This window comes from Tachysurus fulvidraco, chromosome 22, assembly GCF_022655615.1.
Source record: "Tachysurus fulvidraco isolate hzauxx_2018 chromosome 22, HZAU_PFXX_2.0, whole genome shotgun sequence".
In the NCBI taxonomy this organism is placed as follows: Eukaryota; Metazoa; Chordata; class Actinopteri; order Siluriformes; family Bagridae; genus Tachysurus; species Tachysurus fulvidraco.
The window spans coordinates 14,026,533-14,046,249 of record NC_062539.1 but is presented as its reverse complement, the minus strand read 5'-3'; the positions used below and the strand labels follow the sequence as shown (position 1 = coordinate 14,046,249).

Sequence of the window (19,717 nt, the reverse complement as noted above, 5' to 3'; positions counted from 1 at the left end):
AAAAGGTCAGTGGAGAGAATGACGTGTGTTCGGTATGTGTGTGTAGTGTTTATCCTGGCAGTGCTGCAGTAATCTCACAGCACGTTGAGAAGTTCATCACAAGTGACACAGAGAATAGCAAAACATCTTTCTTCACGCTCAGTGACGATATCTTAAAAACAAACCTTTCTGAAGACAAAAGTACTTTTGTCCTTCTAGAATACAATTTACTACTTTAATAATCATCTCAAATTTTCTGCTGACGAACGACAAACGTGGGTTGCTGGAGCACTTTCTGAAGTGGCCGAATATGCGGCGACTGACGTCTCTGTGTGTTCCTGGACGAGTTGCTTTCTCCTGACAAATAATCCTCTTCTTCTGAAAGTACATTACTTTCTATCATTCCAGTGCAGGAGTAATGGTTTCTCTACAGCTCAAAATGATACCCAGCAAAATTGCACTCTCAGTGACGAATCTACAGCATTGTATTTTACAGACAAACAGAAAAAAAGAGCCAGAGAGAAGAACTAGGTCATATAGAGAAGTTGTTTTCTGCTTTCTGCGGATTTATCTAGGTTTTTATATGGTTTCTTCCAGACAGCTGTTCGGCTAAACACTCTGTGAAAGTAGACACTTGAAACTGCTACGTCTTGAAGTCCGGCTAATATTTGCTCTGTCCCAAGTTGTTAGAGCTGTTTGATTATAAAACTGTTCCAAAGAAATGTTTCTCACCACTTTTCTTTCCACAGAAACATTCACGTGCCCTCACGTCAAGGCCGAGCCTCTTCACGGTCTGTTTTTTCTTCTTCTCTGTCTCTCTCGGCTTGGCTCTGATACGCAACTATACTGCTGGAACACAGCGTCTCCGGATTCACATAGATGTATCTTTAATTTCAAGTTAAAGTGCAACGATTTATCAAAATAAATCTTTGTGACTTTTTGAGTAGAAGCATATAAACAGTTGTGACATCCACAGTGACTTTTTCTCAGATGAACAGATCTGAAAGGAGGTTAGTTCTATTAATGCACTGGATCTATATACTGTAAATGCATTGTTTCTGTAGTAACACTCTCATGATTTATTTGCAGAGAATTGCTTCATATTAACATAATTTGATAATGTTTAATTGTTCATATGGTGAAGGTGGAATATTTCTGTGGAGTTTTCCACCAGAGGAACATCTTCAGAATTTGGGTTTTCTCTGGAAGATCTTCAGTAAGATCGATATTTGTTTCTCTTGATTTTTGTTAACTTAACAACAACGAAATGAAAAGGGTGAGGAAACTAATATTTATAGCTTGTATAATGTAATCGTTCTTTAATGAATTATGACAGCAATCGATAAATGACTAGTTTAAAATTAATAAATCATTTCAGGATGTGCTGTAAGAACAAATTAATCACCTCCTTGGAGTCAACTGTAGCCCAGCTTCAGCACAACACCACTACATAGATAATTACTGGCTTATGAAGTGTTATAATAATTAATTTATAAAGATACTGATGATGCCACTTTATTTAACAACAGCGTTATTGCTAATCTCTGCTACGTCAGCTAGCATGATAATAAGCCTGACACAAACCAGCTGACGCTAATAACTATCCGTCACTATATGACCTGTCATGATCGATACAAAGCATACATAGCAGCAGACAGATGTAATGACAGTGATGGGTGAAAAGCCTTGTTCTCTCCATCAGCAGGAATTTAAATCGACTCCTGGAGGCTGTCTGATACTGGAGTCATGTTACAGCTTATTTTAGAAATATACCGCTATAGGGAAACGTAGAGAAGCAGTGTGGTAAGAGATTGTTGTTAAAGAAGAAGTCTAAAGCACTTGCGTCGTCAGTGACTGGATACGTCCTTAATTCAGCTTTTATCCTCTTAAGATCTCTCGAATATCTTAAAATATCCTTCTGCATTTTAAAACTTTGTCCTGAACAAGAAATCTAATCTTAAAACAATTGTGCATGAATTACTATCCTAAGGAAACTCGATAAGAGATTTCTCATAAACAGAGTAGTGCAGCAACCCTGCTATTTTTTTGGCTCTCATGTGCAGTATTCCTCAGTACAGAACTTTTGTCCTCACTTGACCTGTTAAAAAGTTTCTTCTTAATATCCAGTGGTTCCAAAAGCTTAGGGTCAAAGCTCCTATAGCTACAAGAAAGAACTGCCCAATCTTATTTGTACAAAAATTCCAAAAAGAGTAAACACTTTTTTTAAACATCCATTTTATAGAAACAATTCTGCATTTATACAAATAGCAATTCCATTTATTTCATACAAAGACGTATCTGTTATACTCAAGAGTGTCCATGACAGTCCCACACACATGTTCTATAAGTCTAATCTGATCAGGAGCCATATTTTCTCTCCACAAATTAATTTTAGCAGGTGATATATCCCCTTCGTAGACAAGATGATACAGATTTGTGGATGTAGCAAATGCGAGCTGGTTTATGGCCGCTGGAGCAACCGGCACGCCGATAAACCTGTGTATCTTTTCTGCAGTTTCCTCAGGAAAGTTTACAATGTCCTCAAACTTCACCTGAAGGTAGGTGTGGGAGGGCAAATCCGCGCTCGCATGGAGGCTAGCGGAAGTGTGAGCGAGCCAGAGATGAGCTAGCAAAAGCACGGGGTTAGCATCTGCCTGAGCAAGGATCTCACGCAGAGGCTGAAATGCCGCATGGAACTGTGTGCAGGTCTGTCCTGCCCTGTCACTACCCTGGTTCAGAATGTTGAGCAAGTGTTTTCTGATGTTTTTGCTGGAGTAAAGGCTCGGTTTGCTGTTGTAGAGCATGAGATAGATCCATGCCCGGGGGTCACGCACTACTTGAACAAAACGTAAGGAGCGCCCGATGACCTCTTGAACAAACGACAGTTTCAAGGACCAGCTCCCACTGCGAAGATTCAACACTGGGCAGGCATTCGGGAAGTTCGACAAGTGCTGCCTCAACTCCTTGATGTACTCCACTTCCCTCGAGGTAGAGCGCCTGTCTCTGATCTCGTTCATTTCCATCAGGAGCTTCCGCCTCTTCCTCGTTGCCTGAGCACTGCCCTTTTTTTCCACCTGAATACTACTCTTGTAGATCTGAATATTTTGCAGGTGCAGTTTGATACTATGGACCATAGAATGGAACCATCCTTGAATGGCTCGAAACTTTCCATTCTGAGCATCTGCTCTGGACCACTCACAAGCGTCTATGAAAGAATCAGGAGCAAAGCTGGTCTCAGGAATGCGGAGGTACGTGGAGGGAATGCTGAGATACACAAAGTCAGAACTGTTGTCGAAAAGCGGTTGAAGGATTTCGGCTCCGGAGCCGGGAAGGGAGGTGATGATTATGAACGGAAGGGTGTCCGGGGTGCGATCAAGAGGGAAGGCAGATCGAGTGACGGCTTCCTCAGAGACACGAAGATCCCTCCACATTATGCCGCACAGCACCTCCTGACAGCGATGTGATGTCACTAAGAGTTCCAGCACCCAGAAAAGCAGCACTGAAATGACAGTGCAGCGAAAAAGTTTACGTGAGGAAATATTAAACTTTCTCTTTATGATCAAAACTGCGATGGTAAAACACAGAACCCACACTGCAATGACGTTGATCATGAAACCGAAGTTAAATGTAGAGTCTTTTTTCCCTTGGCTAGGTAAAACCTGAACTCCTTGACCAAAATGAATAATTCTATGTTCATTCTCTGCTTTGGCAAACCCTGCAAAGCCTAAGTAGCTGTGTCTGGCACCAATATCTTTATAGTTTGTTGCTATAGTGACTGTCGTCTCAGTGTCATTCAGGGTAACTGATAGTTTAACTCCGTTTTTGCTGTTGTCAACAAACCTGCAGTCAGATACTTTGACAAAAGGGCCATGCATCAGGTAAGCCACCCTGCTGACTACATCATCCATGGGAAAAGTAACGTTTACAAACTGAGTCCATCTCTTTTTGAACTCTGCAACCTGTTCTACTTCTTGTATCCTGCCAACAGGACTGACTCCCTGGTTGTCAAACCAAAACATCTCGTAATGGGCGTCCCATACATCCATTAGAGCTCCACTGTACTTATTCAAAGACCTGTGGGGAACGTATCTCAGGTCGATGTCGAGATTGTGGAAAAAGGCACTAAATGATGTCAGAGAAGATTTTTCGTGCTTTTCAACATGATCTAACACTAATAAGGTTTGGGAGTTGAGCAGAACAAGGGCTCGATAGACACTCTTCAGCATCATAGCAGACGAATAAGCTGACACGGCTTCACCACTAACAAACATAGTGTCCTGGTATGAGGACGCTGCGATGACCTCACCAGCGCTGTCACCTGCTTCCTTTTCTGCCCATTTTAGCCATTTGGAACATTCCCCTAGCTGCCCCTCCCATGGCGTGTTGCACTGGCTAGTCGGGGAAGGTGCAAATACCAAGACATTGTTAAGATAGCTGTATTTTGGTCCATACAAAGCTTCAGAGACAAACACTTGTCCATTTGGTGCAAAAGTAAACGAGTTCTGATCCGGATGCTCATGACCCGGGTTAAAGTTAGTCCAGCCATCAATCCAGGAATAAGGCTTAGCATGAACAATGTCGTACACTGCTCGACCACCCAACTTCCCAGATTTAAAAGACACAAAAGTATTGTCCTGACCTGAAGGTAAGCCTGCGCCATAGGTCACCACACCCCAGTTTGAAAATACATGCATGTCTGGTTTCCCAAAATCAGGCGGTGGCTGAGGAGTGAGCTCTGCATCATACCAGATAAACTCGGTGTGTAAAGTAGCCCAGCGCTGTGCTACAGACGGCATCATGGGTCCGTCCTTGGGGCGGGACTTTCTGATCTGCTGCGCCAGCCAGTTTCCAGAGCCATTCCTGAGCACGAATGCATCCAGGAAGACCAGCTGACTCTCTGGCCCATAAAACCAGTTGTAGTTGGAATCTGCGATTCCAACAGTTCTTTGAAACCCAGGGAGCACAGTGGCATAGTAGAACATGAAGTGGGCTCTCAGCCAGTTGTTATTCTTATTGTCGATTTCAAAATGACGTGACGCTAAGAAAACGTATTGAGTGATGGATTTGGCCGTGTAGCTCCCGTATGCCACACCTTCATCCAGGGAACCGTCAACGATGTGGTTCAAGAGGAACATAGTCTTTTCCATGTAGTTCACTGCTACCTGCTTCCACATCATGGTCTCACGATCTTTGTGGACACCGGTTACAATAGCTCCCGTAAGGATAGCTAGTATGTTTGTAGTCTGGTGGTTTTGTAGAAACTGACGACCCCAACCTCTATGTTTGGACAGTTCATAAAGTTCCGCCGTTACAGCACGAATCTTCTTAAGGTAGCGAACCTTTCTCTGGGTGTCCAGATAGGTATAAATAAAGTCATAAGCTGTAGCAAAGCCAGTGAGGGAATGGGATATTGGAACCTCATCATTTGGCGCACTAGTCACCATCCAGTTAGGATAATCAGCCATACGATCCATGTACTTAATTAAAAACTGGAATGCGGTGCTGTCTTCAGGTTGGAGTAAACAGTACAGAGCAAGCGGCGGAAGGTTATTACCGTAAATCTCATTCCATTTCTTTGCAAATTCCTCGTGGTTCATGGGTGGCAGGTAGAGTGACGGGCTGTCGAGCATGATCGTCACAGCATTCCGTATGACTTTAAATACATGTCCATGTGTACTGGCAGCTTTCTTTTTCAGTCGTCGCACTTCTGTCAGATCAAAATAAAGGTTGGGGTGGATGTTTGATGACATGATAAATCCTCTCTCTGTGGTTGTGTTGGTGTCCGTATGGAAATCTGCCCGCATGTCGTGCTCGCCGGCTGTGCCATATTTGCCTGAAGGGTCAAATATCCCAGAGAAGGAAAATCCCAAATTCACAAGACATAGCAGAAGCGCAGAATTCACCATGCATAAAGCCATGATCTAAAAGACAGATGTGGGGTGGTTTTTTTTCTTTCTCCTCGAAAAACACTCCTCCTTAACAAAAAAATAAAAAACTGCTACTACTCACGTCTACAGCAATTTTAGGAGATGAATCATACTTTCAAGACAGAAGAATTTCACATGGAGTGTTTGGGTGCTTGCCAAGTTCTTGATGAATTCCGTTGTACTGAATTCGTATGGAGGAAAAAGTTTTTGAGGTCTAGGTAGACCACCACCAAACCACCAGGTTTATGAAAATTTCCTTCATTGTAGACCATGAAAACATAACACAGTCCTGAACATTGTTTGTGAGGAGAAAGCTTCTGTAATACATGCATCATCCATGACTAAACATCCCCATGTTCTTTTCCTATCTCTCTTGTTCAGTCCTTTTGGTTTGACACCATAAGTCCTTCACTTTCATTTGGCAATCTCTTCCACACGTGGTCTCCATGGAGTCAGTTCCAAATCGTGTTATTTTCCTGCACAAAAGATAAACGTGCGCATGTAAAGCGCCTTCTGAGAGAAAACACGTCGGTGTTTTGAGTCCACTGCTCCGTTTCCTCACACATCTGATTTCGATCTGCGCATGCGCGGCAACAAGTCCCTTTATTTCGACGCAAAAACAAGCCAAGGCTAATCTTTTGTACCTCAATTTCCTGACCCGAATATGCACTCGTGACGTGCCAGAACACGTTAGCAGCCTCAAGCGACGACAAAAACAGGCACAAACTTGCAAAATATAAGTCTTAACCGCAGAAAGAGGAACGATGGCGAGTGATGCCGAGAGATACCCGGAAGTTACGTACAGTTACGAACTGTACAAAAATGCATATATTATAAAACGCGAGATTCCGCGGGGGGGAAAAAAGCAAAACAGCTTTTTATCAAAGAAAATCATTTGTTGTTTAGTTACTCGCCATTTTAATATCAATTCCGTCTCTCGATATGGATTCTTTCTCCAAACTGTGCAGCCTATTTCCTGTCAATAGGTGGCGCTTGGATACCGGAAATGCAAAACAAGTCCTAGTGACGGATACATTTCTGATCTGTTTCTTTATTTATAACAGTAGCTGAAAGCTATATATGTTATATAGTACTCTAAATAGTATTTTACAAAGCTGAACACAAAGGTTTTCACACCTTTAGGACAAAATTAAGGAAGAAAAGTAATGACACTGTTTAAGCAGCATTACTGAGTATGTTTTGGGCTTTAAAAATGATATTTCTTTCTTACAAGCAACAGAATCTGATCAATTTGCATCAAATTAGATTAAAAAATGAGGTCAAAAGTTTCCAAATTCGATTCTAAATGAGATTTAAGCACTTTAATATCGTGCATTTCCATCCTCAGCCTTTCAAAACAGCCTCCAGTGTGTTTCATACACTCTGTAATAAGAAGGTAGTTTGTGAGACATACTGTTTGTGTGAGTTATAAACAGTATAATAAAACACTATTTTTACAAGCCACATCATAAGGTAGAAATGATGTTACCCTCTAAAGTGGCTAGAAAATTTTAAAAAAGCACAACGGAACAGGAACAGAGTCGTTTTGTGGTTGCTCCACAACATTAAAATGTAACTATACATGGATTAAAAAAATGCATGACACATCATCCTTAAATAAAATGTGCTAGTGTTTGGCACATTGCAGTGTTTTAGCAGAATAAAACACTTCAGTCTGTGCTGTAAAAACAGAGGGATAGAAGTGATTCTGGTTCGCTACAAAACCTTGTTGGTGATTGTGTTTTATTTTATCAAGCATAAGGATTCAACTTAAAACTTCCCTGAGAACCGTAGCATTTGTGCTGTTAGTCAGAACAGTGTTACAAAATTCAGTACGAATTACAAATAATGAATTATCTGAGTTTTATTATTTATAAATTGAAAATCTGAGTTTCATGAATGATTAATAAATTTTCCCATAACACAGTGCAGAGTGGTCTTCTTCAACACAGTTAATGAGAGTAATTTGTCGAACAGCACTTTGCTGAGTTAATGTGTGTGTGTGTGTGTGTGTGTGTGTGTGTGTGTGTGTGTGTGTGTGTGTGTGTGTGTGTGTGTGTGTGTGTGTGTGTTTGTGTGTGTATGTGTTAGAGCAGATAATGCAGACAAATTCTCAAAGTAATGGTTGTTGAGGACAAGGGCTGGGAGCCATGTTCGTGGTGCCGTTAATCTTTTTTCTTGGCTTCAGAGTGTTTCAGCGCTGCTCTCTTCCTGTGAGTGACCGCAGGACGAGCACCATCATCTGCTGTTTTATCATCCACTCGCTCAGCAGTACAGATTCCCATGACAATGAATCCAATCACAAACAGTGGCAAGGAAATAAGAAAACACGTACCGAAGGGAGCTGAGGCAAAACTCATCTGAGCGAGAAAGAAATGTTAGGAATCACATAGGGGAAAAAATTGCTCTAAATATTTCTCCAATATTTGTTCAAGATGAGAGGCTTCTTTACTTCACATTCATCTTCCCTACTGATTCATCGCTCACCTTTACAGCAGACGTCGCACGATAATAAAGTCTCTTTATCTGCCGAAGGAATCCGTTCCCTCCGAGTAACTGAAACATCAACACGAAGTTAAGGTTAAACATGAAGCCCAGAAAAGATTGAACAAAATAGTGGATGTGATCTGACCTCAGATCTTCCAGTCAAGATGTTATTGAGGAACTGGAAAAGATCTTCAATGGTCTCCATCGTAGATCCAGGAAGATAATATCCATCAATGGACATGTTCAAGACAATGAGAGAAGGCATTGGCAACTCGCTGAGGAAAGAAAAACAATAATGGAACATTATAGTTACAATAGTCAAGAAAATGGATTCTATTTTGAAAGGAAGATAAAAGATGAGCAGGCCAAAATAAAGTCTCCTTGTCCTTGCAATATGCTTCAGATGAGGAGAGACTGAGTCACCAGCCTGTTCATTGTTCTCCAAGTATGGATCCCATCACATCCTAAGCTGGTGGTCAGAGGGACTATGAAACGTTCAAGGCCATCAACCTCTGAAGGTCATTGCGGTAGCCATTAGCCCAGACTTTGTTCTAAAAGGTCCCATTATCCAAGGCCACAATCACATTCATGCAAGATAGAGAGCTACTGTGTCACATCTGCTCTGAGAAAGACTGGCTTGTATAAGTTGAGCTCAAGCTTCAAATAAAGTTCCTTAGCCTCAGGAGCAACTACCTTGAGACCAGACTTTATCCTGCTGTCTGCATCCAGCAAACATGTGGAGCTCACCGCTTGGAACAGGCCGCTGAAAGAAAGCTTGCCAAGTACAGAGGTCTGCTCAGTGACTGCCAGTGGGCCGGCTGGAGGGCGAGGTGCTTGCCAATAGAGGTTTGATGCCAGGGCTTTGCGACTCAATCTTTGTCCAGAGCTCTTATCGAGGGAGAAGCTAAAAGACATCCATTGGGATGGTAGATAGATAACCAGCTGGGGTCTGATCAGTTTCAGCTGGGTTGCTTGGAGCAGGGTGTATGATCATCTGAAACACCTGCGAATTCCAGGAACGTCATGGATGATATGTCTAGAGGCATCAGATGTTGAGATGTTTTTCACCATAACATCATTTCCTTATAAATATTTTTCAGGTAGTCCACTAACTCTGTAGTATTCCTTCTTATTGTTACAATCATTGGATTAAAATTTGAAGTAAGTGGGAGGAGGAGTTGAAGATCAATGAAGAACCTGGGAGATCATGGATAATCCATCCCATCCTTTTAATCAAATCATACTACAAAGATTTGTTCGGCTCCACCGAGAACGTTTTAAAAAATGTTTTCAAGGTTGTGTATATTTTTACTAATTGTTTTGGTGGGGTTTTATTTTACAGATCTGTATTTGCTTTCGCTATTTTCGTGTATCTGTAGCATAACAATTTCCCTTGCAGGATCAATAAAATATTGCTACCTAGCTAGCTATCTTAAGACTTCAAGCAATTCATATATACTGAAACCTTTTGTTTAGCAATGTGTGTTTGGGGAGGTAACAAATATACAGAATGCTACATACAAAACACATCAAAAATATAATTTCTACACTACTATCTAAATTCAGGCTCATATAAAGAGCAGAATTCAGTAAATATCTCAAGAACAATCATATTTATCCACAGAGTAACTCATCCTGCTCACTCCATTATGATGCCGTTGATGTAGTCGTTTCCATCCACGTAACCAAATTGAAAGCTCCTGTAACACATACAGATGCACGTCATTTTATACCCAAATCTTCCATTATCTCAGGCATGAATTATTTCTCAGGAAACTCACATGCTGTACTGGTCTCTGTATTCCGTGGCCACCTTTTCCACAAGGTTCTTATACCTAAAGAGAGAAATAAACAAAGAATTCGAGCAGTGTTTCCACACAAAGCATTTCATGTTTAACAGCAGAGGAATGTGATCTGAGGTCGGAGTTTTACCGAATACTTTCTGCAGACGGCTTTTTCTCATCCACCACAGCAACAGCTACGAGTTTAGCTGAGAAGAACATTGGGACACAACAATGCAAGGGTTTATATTCACTGCTTTAGTAATGTGTCATGACTAATGTATGACTTATTAACAAATATTTAGTGAAGCGAGTACATATTTCCATTAGCCGAAGTGAAGTATAATTCCTTAGAGATTTGTAAAGTTTTTAATTATTTTTCTCTATACTTCATACATCCAATCAGCTATAATTAACCAATCATGTTCACAGCACAGCTGATTTGCATTCAGGGATGCCCACAAAAGTCTATAAAAGGAAAAGAGTTGACAACATTGAAATGACAACTAAACTGATGTTAACTAACTCCTCCTTTTATAGGGTGCTATATATTCTACAGTAAATTTGGAATAGTGTCAACACTGTGTTAGTATGTTGTTAGTTGTGTTAGCGTGTAATCATACTTCGCTCGCCCATCTGGTACAAAGAGAAGCTGTCAATCAGGAAGTAACGAGGAAAACGCTCTCGGTCCACCCAGGAGGAAAGATTGCCATCACGCAACTCTGGACGAAAAAACAAATTCAATGAATATGATAATCATTTCTAAACATATTAAAGAAAAAAGAATATTAATCATGAATAAAAGCACAATGTTTCTTAAGATTCTGTTTCTGAATTGAAAACACCCCAATACAAAAAGCCCCACCCCATTTCCCTGGCAAAAGAAGACATTTGCATACAGGAACTTAATTGGCTCTTATATTTTATGTTGTAATAACAAACACAAAAAGAAATAAACTTTAGACTTTAAAGTGTGTTTAAATTAATTTCCTTTTGTGAAATTGAACATCACGCGCACTCTGCACAACAACAACGTGCACCGCAACAACAACAACAACAACAACAACATCAACATTAACAACGATATTTGCAGTGCTAGCTAGTTACGGCTATCGAGCTAATATTTGCTACCAACATTTGTTACCAACAAACAGACATGAAAGCTTTTATATACGTTAAAAAAACTTAATGGAAATTGCTGAAAATATTTGTGAAAGTGTTGCAATTGAGTATAATTCTGACTTTTATCAGTCAGGTAACACATTGAAGTTTAATAGTTAAGTTTAAAAGTTGAAAAGAAAAGCAAAATAAAAACATACTTTTTTAATCAGAGAACATGTTTTTTTTAATGTCTTTTAGTAAAAATAATGAAAGCTAATGACTCAATGAATGAACTTAATGAATTTTGTAAATCAACGGTACAATATATTTTAATAAATGAAAAGTCGAACCTTTATTATACAGTTACACAGGTTTTTTTTAAATGATTATTATTAATTGAAGCTGATATCATGGCTGTAAATTCATCACAGCTCCATCTTTATAATACAGTGGCCACATGTCATTTATGGAGAGAACTCGGAGCAGGTAATCGTGTACAATCTGTATCTTATCAAGCTTCGTTTATTACTAGCACTGCTGAAATTTCCATGGATTAAAGTGGTGTGTTGAGTAAACAGTGTATGGTGACTGTAACCGCATGCAAGCAGGATTCTTCATCGAAGTCAGTTGACTAAGAGGGCGTATAGTGGATCAGGAAAGACGCAACTTTCATACGGTTCAGGAGAAGAGCAATGTTTTGTATGTTTATCATGATGTCTGTGGAAAAATAAACAGATCTTCAGATCTTCCTTATAAGGCATTGTGTGGAAATATATTCTTTTTAAAAAAGAAATGATTCACTTCTGGAATAGAAACGTTGCAGAATATTAAAAGTAAGTAAACAGAACTTTAATAAAATTTGTACTAAAATCTATTTATTAAGTTAGTTAGTTTTAAACACTTTAACATATAGCGCATTATCTATTTTTTTTGTTTCACAATTTTTTATTTTCATGTTCATTTTGTTTTATCATGTTTTTTTCCACATTCATTTGTTAAAATGTTGTTCACAACATGAACATGATTTTTTCACAATTCGTTTATTTTTGCTCTAATTACTTTCAAATGAATTTATTGGCACACAGATTCACAAATATATCACGTGATTTTTTTCATTTACTTGGCGTACTGTAAAAGTGGTGATCATGGGTTCGTATCGCTCGTACAAGCTCATTTGAGGTCAGAATTTCATTTTGTAAATCACGTCGGGTGATCAAACGTGACAGGATGTGAGTAGAATAAAGGGATTGTATTTATGGGATATAACATGCATCAGATTGTAGATGAAAAAGTCTGCCTTGTGCCTTGGTACTGTATGCAGGAGAACTTGTTGTTTTTTGGATTAATATTAAAGCATTTTAAACCTAAAAAAAGAACGATGTTAAATAAGTCAAACTGGTTCTTCAGGACATCCTTCTTCTCTTTCCTGACTGTTTAAGTATTTGCTCTGCTAACATTCCTCAGTATTCGTGAAGCGGCTGATAAATAATGTTGCGTCTTTGTAGGAAAAGCACATTAAGGCAGGAGTCTGACAACAGAGATGGACGTCTTGACCATCCAAGTAATGACCGACTCCTCTGAGACGGCCGTGTTCCGGGTCCAGGTGCAGTGTTCCGATCACCTCCTGCTTAACCTCTGGCTCCACAAGGCATTCTATGATAACGGTGATGTGCAGCAGACCAGCGTGATAATGCATGAGGACAGCACCGGTGTAGAGTTTGTCCTCAGGGTGCTCCATCGCTGCTCGCGTCTCCGTAACGACTACTACCTTAGCCCCTTCCTGGTGAGCCTCTGCTTGGATGCACTGGCTTTTCACTACCAGCTTCCTCCACAGCCGAACTGGGACGGCACCATTCGAGAGGCACTGAGAGGAAATTGCTTACATCTGACACGAGAAAAGTCCTTAAAAGTCTAAAGGAGTTCTCACCATCGTAGATGTCGTACGATCCATCTTTAAACACCGCCACAGAGGGAACGTCTTGCGGCACGACCGTCTGAAATTGAAAACATTTGAAACTCGACTCAGACACGGAGTTGTTTATTTAGGGTGGAAATGCAATGTTTTTTGTTTTTTTCTTTTCACCTGAGGTAAAACGTCCACGGTGGCGGAGAAAAAATAGTTGTAGGTGATAAATTCAGATGCCACTTTATAAAACTTGCCCTGAAAAAGACAAAGAACAACAACAAAAAACATTTTCACCTTTTATTTTTTCACTTTTCTAAAACTTTCTTTTATTTTATTCACTACACAACCAATTGTTTTATTGTGTTGGTGTATTATTGTGTCGTGATGGTCTATTTCCTTATCTGTATCCACTTTTAATTAGACACCGAATTCCAAATATGGTGCTTTATAAACACGTTAATCGTAATTATGTAATCATTCTCGATGCTCTATAGCATTTTACGGTATTCTGTAGTGTTTCTGCACACGCTGTATATTACTGATAGTACGGTATATGACACATTTTTAACGTTTTGTAGAATTTATTAACAATATTTCAAATTGTATGAATTTATAATAAAGAACCAGCTTCATGGAAGAATCCTGTGCTATAAATGGACGTATAGAAATCGATAGATTTATTAGAAATCTATTTTATAAGTTTAAGTAAATGGTACTACCTCGGTTGAATCTGCCTGGCTGTTGTAAAATGTTGGACATTCGAGGAAAAAAACAGTATTTGCTATAACTGTGTGTCCTGTTAGTGTTTAGTTTCTATTATACCGCAGCAATTTCCCATCAGTTCCAACTGTTCATTTACTGTAGCGAACACAAACACAGCAGCAAAAAGCGATTTTTCTCTTTTGTGTTCTTTTTATACGTAAATAAATATAGAAATAAACCAGCGTTTACTATCGAGGTGCTAAACAAAATGAGTCAGCAGTCCATTACACACTTAATGAGGGATGAGGGACTCATTCTACAATCATTACTTACATCCACTAACAACAATTACGCGTTTTCGACAATATAATCGCTTTGAACCAAATAATCAGGGCCGGTTTATGAGCCGGATGGAGATAATGGACTTTTGAATTTTTATGTCTTTATTATTGTTTGCTAAAGTCATTTAGATAGTCTAGATTATATCTGGCATAATGTTTTTGTTTAGCATGCACAAAACATGTGCAGACGGTTTACCTTAAGCGGTGACCGCCCACCGACGTAAAGGAAGAAAAGCTGATGGCGGCTCAGGACGTTCTGGAAGAGCTGGGCGCTGCTCAGAGCTCGCACAAACGGACTGGATTGAGCAGAAGCAGAGAAATGGCACGCACTAGTGTGTGTTACATTACACACATACAGCAAAGATGTCTGACTTTAACCTGAAAAGATATCTAATCTGTACAAAGAATCTGTACATTGGCTTTAAAGACGTTATAGAAGAAATAAAACCCTCTGTGTCACGCTGTATAGAAGAAATAAAACCCTCTGTGTCACGCTGTCACAGGATAATAATCAACCATTATTTTCTTACTGCATGTCCACACATTGGAGCTTTATTTGTATTACACTGTAGCGATATGTCTAATCTTACTTCCTGTCCTTTCTCACATTATAGCAGCTATAAACAGACTTTCCCTGGCCAGCATTTCTTTTTTTTTCTTCTCTCTCTTGAATAAAAAACAGAAATAAATAAACCTCATGTTCGCTTACAAAGAAATCGACTCTTACAAATTGCTGACACTGGAGATTCCTTACAGAAAGCTTCACTGTATCTTATCAACAGCTACGTGGTTTTCTTTCTTAAATAACATATTAACAAATAACATTTATTATTTAGAACATCAGACTCTAATGTTCTTAAGTACAGTATATAAATTTACCCAGATACTCTGTTGGTGAATTCAAGGATGGCATCTTTTGTCTTCTGGCCGTTGTAGTGAAAATACTTATCACCTTTTATGCTGTGAAGAGAAAAAATAAATAAAAGAAAAAAAATCTATAATACAGTTGTGGAGAGATTAGAGCCTGCTGTATTATCCTGCTACAGAAATAGCGTACTCTGATTTGGGAATGATTTCTGCAATAACTATGTAATATGGATATTGCAGGAAATTCGGTATGCAAATGAGCACGGGAACGATCTGTAAACGCATTTGAACAATATTAAAAACAAAAAAGAAACAAACAAAGACAAAAAAAAAAAAACACGAGATGAGAGCTTTTGTGGGATTCATTTGGGATGAATTCGGTAGCTAATAGTTTCGCTCCAGATAACAAGCTGACAAGCTGTTCTGCTTTTATTTATTAATTGCAAGAGCAACATGCTGAATATTTTCTGCATATCACAGCTCTGTACTGGAGGATTTGTCTACATGTTTTCTGCTTTAAATCCCTTTTCGAATGGAAATACGGTATGTTAATGTTCACTCTCTCTATCAGATGGGGACATAGCGACTTAGTGGCCAAGGTGTTGGCCTACGGATCAAAAGATTTCAAGAGAGTTCTTCTTCACTGAGGTTCACCGAGGTTCCACTGCTGTGCCCCTGAGCAAGGCTCTTATAACTCAATTGCTCATTTGTATAAAATGAGATAAAAATGTAGGTCGCTCTGGATAATCATATGCCATAAATGTAAAATAGCTGCTATTGAGCTTCTGGTTGTGATAATACATCACACCTTTTCTACATCATCTAAAAAATGCAGTAATTATATGGAAATAACTCAAATTAATCTCTCTGACTTATCTAAAAGGATATCTGATCAGCTTTTAGGCATCAATCATATCCCAGGTACTTACAAGATGACAGAAGGATATCCACGAATGTTAAACTCTGTGACTGCATCTAAAAAAGAAAGAAAAGGAAAAGAAATAGAGTTCCAATGACAGTGAAAATGGACTTATGGGAGATAATAAAAAACAACTGGTTTTCTGGCCGAGAGTGTGATCTAAAATGACACAGGACTCTTAATTTTACTGAGACCTTACACTTAATTTTACTGATTAAATATCACATTTGAGCTACTTTTTAGATGAACAAGCACTTGGAGCATCACAGAGAGCAGAAATGGGTTTAATATCAACATTTACTCTGAGGATACAAACATTCATTCATTCATTTTCTACCGCTTATCCAAAGTGGGTCACGGGGAGCCTGTGCCTATCTCAGGCGTCATCGGGCACCGAGGCAGGATACACCCTTGACGGAGTGCCAACCCATCACAGGGCACACACACTCTCATTCACTCACACACTACGGACAATTTTCCAGAGATGCCAATCAACCTACCATGCATGTCTTTGGACCGGGGGAGGAAACCGGAGTACCCGGAGGAAACCCCCAAGGCACGGGGAGAACATGCAAACTCCACACACACAAGGCGGAGGCGGGAATCGAGCCCCCAACCCTGGTGGTGTGACGTGAACGTGCTAAACACTAAGCCACCGTGACCACTAAGATACAAACATTTGTGTGGGAAAAAAATGAAGCGTTCTTGTGATAGATATTTCTATGAATATCTTGCCCCAGTGTTCTAGAGAAAAACAGAAACACTGAAGAAACACTACAAATTGTTAAAATCCTGAGTGCCTACTTTCATATGAGCTTCATATTAGCTCCACAGCGGAGTGACACTCAATGATCAACAAGAACACTTCCAAACAGGAGCAAACTTTTTAGCAAGTGTAAGGAAGATGGTCATGGTTTATTCTTTAAAAAAATGTTCTAGTTAACGCTTTCCTTTAAGTTTCTCTGACTTTATCTAGCTTAATTAACAACTAATAAATAAATAAATCTTATTTGTTCTGTATTAATCAATATGTTTGTTAACTAATAAATGCAAACTGATATTTATTTTATTCAAAACATACATTAAATTCTAATAGCACCAGATTCACATATTCATTTCAGGGCCAGAAAAAATCTAAATAGAAGCTTGAAACAGTTTTACTGCAGATAAAAGTTTCCTTTTCTCAAATAACTTTCTTCTTCTTATTATATTATTATTATATTGTTTGTCTTGAAAACATTACACACAACAGACTGCAGCTTTAACAACTTCCATGACAGAATTTCAGCGTAAAGGCAAAGTTGGTGTGAAATGCTGACTGTCCATCTGGCGCTTAATCAGAAGAAGCTTAGTGTGGAGCACGCGCGCTGTCTAAAGGGTTAGACTTTTTCATTTAGACTAATCTAATTATAAAGCACTCTATAGACTGTTGTGGGACAACATGATTGGTTGGTTGGTTGGCTGGTTGGTTTATCCTGTGATACGTCTGATGTTGAGGAATTAGATACTTTATTAGATGTTTTTCTGGTCTGTGTGGCTCACCGGTATAGGCAGTGCTGTCCATTTTGCCCACATTGACGTAAGAGCCTTGACTCTTCAGCTCGGCTGCGACTTCGTACCATATCAGATCCAATGTTTTACAGTATTCGCACCAGGGAGCGTAAAACTAGAGTGCAGATCAGATCAGATCAGTTCGGATCGGATCAAATTATGTACATGCTGCATGTTACATCAAAATATAAAGAGACAGAATTAAAAATGCACTCACTTCCACCAACCAGGGCTCACTCTTACGCATCTCCTTAAATCTGGCCATTTAGAAAACAGCAGCATACATAAAGCATAGTACAACAACGCATTATAAAGATTTATAAACATCACAAACTAATGATTTGGATACAGACTCAGATCTTTTATCTCTTAGGCCATTTTTCCGATTTCAGTTTCACTATTTATTTACAACAACAACAGAAATAGTCACAATACATCACATCATATTAGCATTTGCACTGATATTTTTAATATTAACTAATGAATGATATTTATTCCATGAATAAATACATATTAATTGAATTTCCTTGAAGTTCCTTTTTCTTTACATTTACATTTACAGCATTTGGCAGACGTCCTTTTCTAGAGCGACGTACATAAGTGCTTAAATCTCTAACATTGAATACATGTACATGCTGGTTCACTAGGTTACATACTTAAGATACCATGAGTTTAAAACATTTGTTCAAATTTACAATGAAAAAGTGTTAAAGTTTTTTTTTTCTTCTATCTATCTATCTATCTATCTATCTATCTATCTATCTATCTATCTATCTATCTATCTATCTATCTATCTATCTATCTATCTATCTATCATTATTATTATTATTATTATTATTATCAATTTATTGCATTTTATTACTTAAATGTAAGAAGAAGAAGAAGAAGAAGAAGAAGAAGAAGAAGAAGAAGAAAAAGAAGAATTAACTGTTTATTGGATAAAAATTCAGATTTTACTTATTTAAAATTATTATTTATTTATGAAATAGTAAATGTTGTATTTGCTTTGTTGACATCATTGATGCTGCATTAATGTCCACTCGTGCCAATAATAATAAGAATTGAAGAAAGACAAATTATCAGATTTTAGCGCACCTGTCATCCAGCTCTTCAACATACGCTTCTGCAAGAGTTATGCTCATCACCAGCACTGCAAGATCAGTAAATCAAAATAAACCGCTGTCATTCTACAGTAAACAGAAAAGCAGTGATGGATTGTGACAAGCTGTGATAAACGGCTCTACATGGCCACACGGTAGTCTAATACTGATTTATAGCGTACCTGAAAAGATAAAGTGTCCTGCGGCTGCCATGATGATGAAATGGAGAATGTAGAGAAGAAGGACTGTGTGATTATTAGGCAGCACACTAGTGACCCAGTGACCAGATTAGACCAGGGGATTAGAGGCTGATTGGGAGGATGTGGCCTTGCAGCAACACTGTGTGTGTGTGTGTGTGTGTGTGTGTGTGTGTGTGTGTGTGTGTTGGGGGGGGGGGTTTAAAACATATGTTACACACGGTGGGGCACGGTGGCTTAGTGGTTAGCACGTTTGCCTCACACCTCCAGGGTTGGAGGTTCGATTTCGCCTTGTGTGGGTGGAGTTTGCATGTTCTCCCTGTGCCTCGGGCATGGTAGGTTGATTGGCATCTCTGGAAAATTGTCCATAGTGTGTGAGTGAATGAGAGTGTGTGTGCGCCCTGTGATGGATTGGCACTCCGTCCAGGGTGTATCCTGCCTTGATGCCCGATGACGCCTGAGATAGGCACAGGCTCCCTGTGACCCGAGAAGTTCGAATAAGCGGTAGAAAATGAATGAATGTTACACACGTCGAGAATGCTAATTTATATATATATTTAAGAGAGAGAGAGAGAGAGAGAGAGAGAGAGAGAGAGAGAGAGAGAGAGAGAGAGAGAGAGAGAACTTTGCTTATTCACATATTTGAGTTCAGATGAATTGTTTTTCACCAATAGATGGCGCTAAAACAGATTTTCACTCTTCATCCATTTATGAAGCCAAAATGGCGTCCTAGTGCACTACGAAGTGTGTAGTTGCTGTTATTAAAAAAAACAACCTGTAGTGCAGTTCTAAAGGGTGAACAGAGATATATGAGATTTGGCCTTCATGTAGTAAATGCAGTTCATCAAATCCCACCAAA

The 19,717-nt window shown here is 39.2% G+C and overlaps 2 protein-coding genes across 2 annotated transcripts; both read right to left on the bottom strand.

The window, feature by feature from the left end:
- Nucleotides 1-1,334: 1,334 nt before the first annotated feature.
- dsela (dermatan sulfate epimerase like a) lies at nt 1,335-6,891 on the bottom strand. Its single transcript, XM_027142822.2, has one exon. It carries the CDS (start codon nt 5,895-5,897, stop codon nt 2,262-2,264), a length of 3,636 nt encoding a protein of 1,211 aa, XP_026998623.2. The 5' UTR covers nt 5,898-6,891; the 3' UTR covers nt 1,335-2,261.
- A 907-nt stretch (nt 6,892-7,798) lies between these two features.
- tmx3a (thioredoxin related transmembrane protein 3a) lies at nt 7,799-19,008 on the bottom strand. The gene is made up of 16 exons (XM_027142647.2): nt 18,844-19,008; nt 18,657-18,711; nt 17,779-17,818; nt 17,553-17,676; nt 16,021-16,066; nt 15,104-15,184; nt 14,421-14,520; nt 13,359-13,436; nt 13,203-13,269; nt 10,798-10,896; nt 10,326-10,383; nt 10,175-10,228; nt 10,037-10,093; nt 8,539-8,668; nt 8,394-8,462; nt 7,799-8,266 (listed from the first exon to the last, which is right to left on the bottom strand). Exons 1-16 carry the CDS (start codon nt 18,872-18,874, stop codon nt 8,072-8,074), a joined length of 1,284 nt encoding a protein of 427 aa, XP_026998448.2. The 5' UTR covers nt 18,875-19,008; the 3' UTR covers nt 7,799-8,071.
- Between the last annotated feature and the right edge of the window lie 709 nt (nt 19,009-19,717).